Source organism: Anser brachyrhynchus (genome assembly GCF_964034855.1).
Source record: "Anser brachyrhynchus genome assembly, chromosome: 1".
NCBI classification, from domain to species: domain Eukaryota; kingdom Metazoa; phylum Chordata; class Aves; order Anseriformes; family Anatidae; genus Anser; species Anser brachyrhynchus.
Window position 1 is genome coordinate 89,091,069 of NC_137694.1, and position 9,361 is coordinate 89,100,429.

General features: G+C 38.4%; 1 protein-coding gene across 1 annotated transcript in view; it reads right to left on the reverse strand.

Moving 5' to 3' along the window:
- Positions 1–7,103, reverse strand: part of CRYBG3 (crystallin beta-gamma domain containing 3) — a 103,530-nt gene extending 96,427 nt beyond the window's left edge. The window contains exon 1 of the mRNA XM_080597173.1: positions 6,728–7,103. Within this exon, the coding sequence (XP_080453299.1) occupies positions 6,728–6,927 (200 nt within the window). The 5' untranslated portion in view covers positions 6,928–7,103. The remainder of the gene's footprint in view (positions 1–6,727) is intronic.
- Positions 7,104–9,361: the final 2,258 nt, after the last annotated feature.

Sequence of the window (9,361 nt, forward strand, 5' to 3'; positions counted from 1 at the left end):
CCCCTCTATACCCAAGGCTTCTGGGCCAGTATTCTCCACTTTCTTTTGCCACAGTACCAGCCTGCTGGGGCAGCAGCAGCTCAGGCTGGACATGAAGCTCTACGCCCACCTGCAGAGAAGCAGCAATAAAACAGCCTGGAAATGACATACTGGCTACTTTACAGTCTACTTTCCACTGCTTTGGCTATGAGAAAGATCTTTAAAATAAATATATACATACAAATGCACAAGCAGTTCCCCTTCATATTGTCCAAGTCTCCCGTAGCTTTGATCTGGATTTTAAAAACAGACACAGGTGGATATTGAACAAGTACTTAAGTTTTTACTGGTCAGCAAATTAAGACTAGCTGGTGGTCTCACAGGTTATGAGAGGCAGCTGTCTTTCCTGTGGTAAAAGACTGTTGTCAATAACCTCACTGAGTGGACCAGCATTTACTACACAGCAAGGTCCTGCCTCGTTTTCAGTGTCCAGACAAGGAGCAAACACTTTTCTCAGTGATCCAGGATGCCCCAGACCTAGCACAAATCTATGAAATGTTTCATGCCAGAAAAGTGCATATATAAATAAGACACACACCACCACATTTTAAAAGTACCTACACAGTTGCCCATTCTTGGGAAAAAGAGCATCAGAGATACAACCACAAAACGTAACAGCAACCCCTACGAAACCTTAGAGAGGACATGTTCTCTCTAACATTCAAAATAAAAGTAATTAAGGCTCAAAAATCAAATTGGAAGACTGACAATTCATTAAAAGCAATTAAATGGAACTGCACGAACAGGCTGTGGTGATGCTTCGGCTGGTAGTGACTCTTTGTTACTTGTAATTCTTTACCACATACATCTCACAACCTACCCACCTATTGCCCAAGTGAGATCTAATCCCTAAGCTGTAGCAAACCTGAATATAATAATTAGCACTCATAAAGCACCTGGTACCTCCAAATAATTTAAGCATTAATTGATCCTCATAACCACCTCAGGATGTAGTTAAGTATGGCATGGTAAGCTCTGCACGCAGACACAGGCAGCCAAAACATGCACCTGCTCCCCAAGGGGCACCCGGGGCAGCGTGAGGCACTGCCAGTGCCATGCTTGCCCAGGAGCAAAGCACTGAAGGCATCAGAAGTGCTCATCCCAAACAGCAGCATTTTGTGCTCCAATCTGTTTTTCCTTTCTGCTTTTCAATGAGATGAAGAAAAGACAGAAACATAGCATGTGACAGCTCTGGCAGAGGCACAGAAGTAAACTATAATCAAAGTAGTAAAAGTATATTGATATAAAAAAAAATGAACACAGCCCACATAAGGTAACCCCTTTCTTTGTATGTCCCCTGCAGTAATTGAGTACCCTGTGACTTCACAGCAAATAAATCTCCCACATTTAAAACAGTGAAATGGGAGATGCTGGCAGGTACATCAAGGGGAACCTGGTTTCAGCTGTTCACTCCTTCCACGAAGGGAGATGAACCGAGGTGGGAGCATGCATTGCGTGGCAGGTGGGCTCACCTTCAGCACCACTGCCCACACTCACAGCAGCACCCACACGGTAGCCACAGCAGACGGGGAAGCGTGCTCCCTTCTGCCTCGTAGCAGGGTGCTCACATGCAGCCCCCGCGAGGTAAAGCTGCACCACCCAGGGCAGAGGGAAACCATTATAATACAGCTGTGGAGTCAAAGATTATTGCGGCAGAGGAAAAAGTCTGGCCAGGGCTCTCCAGCTGGTGGTGAGGTGGGTTTTTTTGCAGCTTGTCCTGCCCAGGGTTTCACATGAACCAGCATCTCAATTAAGGGAGGAGGGGGTGCTGCACCTGTGCCACATCCACTCATTTTCTGCTGCAATCCAGATTATAAGGGTTGTGCACACGGGAAGCCTCCCCCTTCTCCTTGCTGCTTTAGGGTGAGCAGAGGGTGAAATTTTAATTGTGCTTTTTGCATTCCCTTCCTTTTAAGGGTCTTTAAAATCTTGAGTGAAATATTTTGTTTTGTTTGGATACCAAAAAGGAAAAGTTTTCGTCACGCTTGTTTATGAGGAGCCCTTCTCTCACACACATCTTTAAGCATTTTCTGATATACTGAAGTGATGACTAAGAAAGAAATGTAGTCTTAAAACCACCAAGCTACACATCTTCCCTGCAAGCACATTTTAGCACAACGTATTTAATAATAATAATAAAAAACAAACCCAAAACCACAACAGTTTCAATCTATTTGCATTGTTGCACCACTACAATAAGAAGAGTTCATATGCTTTGAGATACAGCCCTCTTAAGCGGAAGCACAGTTCACTTTTCTTTTTCATACACATCTAATGCATTTGTCTATAAAAGTATTTTGGATTTTTTTTTTTTTTTAATTAATAGGCAACCCCATTTTCCAGGCTCTTACAAAACATGTCTGTATTGCACAAACCACAATAACAGGTGCTCCTTTACTTTTTTCCTTTCCAATGTATAATATTACAGCAAGCTTTCTAATAGGTTGCATGGGACCATGAATTAATATGCACAGTGGAGTCACCACATGCAATATTTCATAGTCATTTTTGAGAATATTCATCCTCCAGAGAATGAAAAAAATACTGATGACTTTAAAGTCTCCAATCTGTGCCTATTCTAAAGTGAAGACACAACAGAATTGAACATTTGTGTCTTGGATATATTATTACCCAGATGAAGTACGTTACCAAGGATTCCTAGGATATACTGTCTATCTAGCTATGACCTTTTGTTGTAAAGCACGCACTGCACAGCTTCCAGCAATCCTCATCCTTTAACTGTGAGCACACTGTTCCTCCATTTGATTTGCTGAAAATGGTTTGAAAGAAAGACACACATGGGCAGCTGCTATTGTTCAAACGCCTTGGGGTCTGGAGAAGATGGCTGGAAATGGCTTGTGGTATTAACTGTAGTTACTGAGAGCTGTAACTGTATTCTTTATAATTTTGGAGAAGACTTATTCAGTGTAGTAATTCAAAGTTTTAAGATGATTTTTCAGAAGCCCTCTTCTTTTTGTTCTCCACACTATAATTTTTGAAGTTTACATTTACCATGTAGCAGAAGTTCTAGAATAGAAAATTAATTGTAAAGAACAAAATAAAATTGACCAGCACCTACAGGAGCTCTTTTTGGGGCAGACTTTCACTGTGCCTGAGCACAGAGCAAAAAGGATTAAAAACCTCATATTTCAGTGGTACTTATGTATCCAGCTCTTCTAGATAAGAACCAAAGTCCTTTTCTGTTAATTCCATCAGAACTGGTAACTGTCAGATAATTAGAACAGCTTGTCTGGAAGGGTTTCCAGACGTTTTGGATAGCACCTCATATCAATTGCACTTGTATGAATACAAAGATGAAACTCACTTGTGCTCTTACTGGTGCTAATTATTGCAAAATACTCTACCCTAAATGGCGCTCAAAAATTCAGCATTTCATATAACAAGGTCACTGTTAAACCATCTTGTTCTGCGTAACACCTCCTTGCTAAGGCTCTCTATCCACCATCACCCCAAGAAGAAAAATTATGATGAAATGAAGTCTTCCAGCAAGCTAATTTCATCCGCTTTCTAATATATGTAGTACACATAGAAAAAAAAGCAGCACAAATAATTTAGTGCCCAGAAGACTATAAGAGCTTACACAAAGAGATGTCTGATATGCTAATAAAGGAAATCCATGAAACGCATAATCAGCAAGTTCTACACTATAGTTCATTTAGCACTTTTCTTCCTAGAATGCCTTTTGACTATCAGATTTGTGAATATAGACCTTCCTGTACAAAACTACATGCTATCAAATATCACATCACATTACTAATATTATAAAGGCTTACCCTATTTACATACATATATGTAAAAGTACATCTTTCAATTTGCAGATTACTAAGCAGTTTAGAATTCTGGTACAAGCCTATGTACAGCAAACAAGCCTGTGGACACCAGATTTGCCTTTTTTTTAGTTACCTTTCAAAGATTTCTTAAAATTAGCTGCTGGAACCTGTGACTCCATAGAACCACTGACTAAAAAGCAGTGTCAGAGATACACCAATTCTTTTGTCTATTCTGCTAGATTTTGTAACAGAATACTTTTTATCCCAATGCCCTTTATACAACATCACTCAAAATGTTTGAAAAATTAGAGTGTATACCAGAAAAGGTAAACCTTATCAAACTCACAGCAAATACAAGGAATGGGATACTCCAAAAGGAATAATCATCTTTAGTGTTTGGAGGAATACACTGCAAAGTATTCTTGAAGATTGCAAGCAAACCAGTCTCTAACAAGTAGAATCTTTACCAACTTGAGCTAAACAGGATCGCAAAAGATTTTTGGCTGCAAATATTGCAGAATCCCATCTGGCTTCATGGAACAACTTAGTTTCCTGTCTATTTCACTTCAGCTTCCAGAAAAGGGGGGGGGGGAGGACTTTTTTAATGGATTCAAAGGAGATCTACACATTACTCCAAATAGCAAATACCTCAATCTTATTACAGAACAGAAAAAGAAAAAATAGAGTCTAATTCTTGGCTGAAGACATACACAGATTCACTTAACAATAAATAGTATGCATAGCATACGGAAAACCTGTAAGACAAATGTTAAAGCCCCAGTCTGTAAGAGTGCAAGGGACCTTTAATCAGAGTATGCCAATTACTTAGTTAAATAATAGCACAAATGAACCTTCAGCTTTGTCCTCATACCCAAAAACAAGAATTCTGTATGATACGTACACTTTCTCCTACTGGTTGGGAAGGGATTTACAAGACCACCTAGAAATGCATGCATCCCCATTGCAATATTTAAGGATGTATTAAAAGTGTTTTTAACAAGCTTATGTTTAACAAGGTTATTTTTGAGCTTTCGCTCTTCTGTTCCAAACCCAAGCAAAAAAAAAGACATTACGCAGATAAGAACAGCAAGAGGGAAGAAGCTGAGATCATGTAATAAAAATGTCACTTCTAGAAGTAACAATTCAAACTTCGTTATTGGTTTACTTAACCTTCACAACACAGACAAGCCCTCTGGTTCGGACCAAGTACTCTACAGATACCTCACATGATTTCCTGCAACACAACTACAATTTCCAGTACAGGTTTTAAAAATTTAGTCAGAAGTTGAGTGCTTCACTTTCGGACTTTTGAACTATGCTACCCTTCCCTAGAAAAGGCAGGAAACCTACTTTGAGGCAGAGAAGTTTCAGAACAGTCTGCAGAAAACTCACAATAGATGCACAGGTTGGAATGAAGCTCAACTGTTACCTGTTTATACCTATTCATACCATTTTATCATACATTACTGCCTTCCAAAAAAATGTTTGATAATTTGATTACCTAATACATTTATTCTTTCTTCCAGAGAAGTTGTATATTTTAACAGTAACTTTTTATTTGTTTATAATTGCCTGTGCTGAGCATCAGTTTAAGAAATCTCAGCAATTTTGATTCAAATCTGGTGCCATAATCACAGGTTTTCCCTTTCTTTCACTTGCCTTTCTCACATAAGACACTCAAGATATGAGGCAACTCCCTCAACACTTTCTCAATACTAATATTCTTATAGGGTTTATTCTTACAGGATTTAATAGTTTTTGTTCAAATACTTCACCCTAGAGTACAAGTACTCTAAAATTTCTTTAAAGAACACAAGACCTCCTTCCTCATCTTCATTAAATACTGGTTTGAAAAGTATACAGCATTTTTTGCCATTAAAAAGTATACCCAGTTATACACGATTCAAGGTCACATGCTGCAAATATATAGCATGCAGACAATGGGGATATAAGCCTGAAACTCAGTCTTTTCATCTGATGATGATCTTTAGAAATATTTGCTGTACATATTGTACAGCTTTAGTCCAATATGAATAATACAAGTAAAGGGGATTCCCCACAATGGAAGATAACATTTATGAGCTATAGTAATGGCATCCTATAAAATAGTAGACAGAAATATTCTTCCAAATTTTTGTTCAGGGTGTGCTGCACCACCAAAAAACATTATCTTTCTCAGCAGGAACATTCTACCCTGGAGAAAGAACCCTTCATTCATCCTTGGTCCTCTCAACCAAGAACATAACGTTTTCTTCCTTGGTTTATGCAAATAAATGTTTGCGGATAATAATAAAACAGAGACTTCCTTATGAAGCGAGATTTTAAGTAACAAAGAAAAGAAAACAAAACAAACAAAAATAAGCATTGCAAAGTTTTTCCCTAGTAACACCACGCAACCTGTATGATCACAGACACAGACAATTTCAGGAGCACTATCAACACCTGACAGCTCATAATAGTTCCTTTTACTCATGACTGCCTATTTTTTCACTTCTCATGTTATGCTATTTCCTCTGAATTGGAAGAGCTACATACCACTTAACTTACCAATGCTTATATCCTTTAATAGTGGAGCAAACTTTCTCGGTTCTAACTGGACCATGTCACAAACTATTGTATTATTACTAGATATTCTACTAGAATTATTAGCCAGAGATCTCCAGGGGCCACGTTGTCCTGGTGAGTTCTATTCTTTTACAAGATTTAAACACCATGGTTTTGTACAAAGTTTTAAAAACTTGTCTTATCTTTTAGGTCCATATAGGCAAACACACACTAGTGCTTTAGTTCAGATCAGGAGAGGTACTTTGGAGACCATCCCCGCTAACAGTGCTTTTGTTTACAACACAAAATAGGTTTGGAGTACACAAACGGAATTATTTTTGGATTAAACTAACCTGTAAAACTCAGGGCATCTAACATGTTCCAACAACGAAGAGGCACACAGTCTAGAGGGCCAGAAAAGAGCCAGGCTGAAGAGGACTCTGTAACACACGGACTGTGGACACCAGGTCCTCAGTACCAGCCATCTTGCTCTGCAAAACCAGCTCTGTAGTAAGGCTGAGCTCCTTACAAAGGAGCCTGTATTGCCAAGCATCCACTTCAGTCATTTAACACGGCTACTTCACTGAGCCTCAAGAGGCGTGGGTTTCATTGATATTCTTTAACATTAGCATGACTTGACTTCAGCCCAAACAAGCACCTTCCACACATCCCATTTTTCTCTCTCCCCTCCTTGCTGTCTTTTCCCCGTTACTGAAAACGGTGAGGTAACCCTTCTTCAAGCTCCATTTGTTCCAAAAACTAAATTGCTAGGCCTACAATCTACTTGCTGATGTCCAAAGACAAACAGGTTGTAAAAAAGACTGCCTAACAAAGTTTCTCAATTTACATTTCTTTTACTAAATGAGTTAACCTGATCTTCAAAGGTGTCCACTGAATCACAAAGAAATTACTTACGCTCTCTTGTGAGTTGATGTCTGAGTAATAAGACTGCAATACAAGTTCATCTGATAAATATTTTATAAAACAGAAGAACATTTAATGGTGAAAAGAGACATTAACAATCTAGCTTTCATTTTACAGATTTACTTTGGAAAAGGGTAGTGGGAGTGGGCTTCATGCAATCATTAGAAAAGTGGAAGAAGTAAACACAGCTGATTCTCTCGGAGAGATCCTGACATCCTCTGGAACAGAACGGTGTGATCCCATACCATCAATGTACTCCTGAGAACAAACAGAACTTCACAGGGTTGGAAGTATTCAGTCAATTAAATAGCAATCCAATTGACTGGACACTAATAAATTAATTATTTCACACCAACACAGTTGTTTCCTGATGCAACTTACTTTGACAAGAGATAGAGAGCCTCAGAACTGAAGTATAGTCACTGAATATTACTATAAACACTTGGCACTTGCACTTGTTTTAAGACAGCACTATAAATCCTGAATTCTGATTAGATTGTACCCATAACATTACCTTGGCATAGTAACAGTGCACTTTACAATTTATGCAATCAAGTAAGGGCTGTACAATAAAGATAATAAAAGATCAGGGCATATAAAAGTCAGCTTTCAAAGCAAACTTTTCCTGACCTTTCTGAAAGGGGAGAAAGGAAGTCTTTTCTCAGTAGTTCCCTCTCTTGCTTTCTCATTCCAGTCTTCTGTGACCTTCTCTCATTATGTATTTTGTTTCACAAAAGAAACAGGAAAGAGAGCTGCACATTTTCACTAGCATAGTTGACTAGTTAAAAAAAAAAAAAGATTCCCTGACTCAGCCAAAGTAAAGGAGTAAGAAGCTTAGGAACTAGATTTGTAAGGATTTCTTTGCAACAGAAATAAGGCTGGCCAGAAAAATTTACTGAAATAGTATCATGAGGAACGTGGTGATTTTCAAAAAAGCAAAACAAAGTGTTTTTTCTTTTTTTTTGATCCAACTGTACTTCTTGACATAAACATTTGCTTTCAAGACAAGTATTCTGAACCAACGTTAACAAAATGTTATTTCAGTTACACCTTCTATGGGATGACCTGTTTTCTGAGAGAAACAGTAAGTCTGCTGCACAGCTGTGTTAAGGAGCACTGAAATGCAACGTTACTATGCTGTGTATTATCACATCAGAATGCCTTCCTGCAGACAACTAAGCAATGCAACTGATCTGCTATGTTCTAGTTTTTCATAGTAGACTATCTTTCTCATTAGTAAATAAAAAACAAGAACCATATTAAAGGAAGATCCATTACATTTACATCCTAACCCTTAGAACTGCCCTTGCTCAGCACAAAATTGCCCAGGAGTCTTTGGGCCATGAGAAATCTCAGCACACCTGCGAATAGCTACAGGTTTAAACACACCAAGTAGCAGAGGCAAGGCTAGAAAGAATTCGGATTCAAACATTTACCTGATAGCCTCCTACTTGTGAAGGAGAGATGTAGAAAGCAGTACTTTGTATGCAAAAGTCACCGTCTCATGTTTCAGCTGAAAATACAGTCTTATGCATGATCAGGCATATTTTAAGGAAATTCATAAATGCTTAGCAGAGTCGAGTGCTTAATGGAAGAAGCAATAGCATACCACATTGCATAGGTTGTCAAGACAGAACTGTCTCACAGGCTCTTTCAGTCACTATATTGGCTTTCAGCTTCATACTTATGAAGTCTACATATACATATGGCAACACAGTAAAAAAAAAAAACAAACCCAACAGACTATTCTACAAGCACCATTTAAACCTCCAAAGGAACTTTTTTTTTTTGGAAGCTCAAACAAACTCATACATACAAATTGCCTTGGAGCATCCAGGTAAAACTCATTAATCTAATTATATTAGCATTCTAAATTAAATGGGATAAAAGCATTAAAAACAAGTTACTGGGCCCTCAGAAAAAAAAAAACTCCAAGCAAGCATTTTTGTACAGATGCATGAGGCTTTTCTGTTATTTATGATCCATGTACTAAATCTATTAGAGCAGCTCAAGGCTGTAGCAACTGTGCATGTTATGGAGCTGTCCCTGTGCAAGAAGATGTG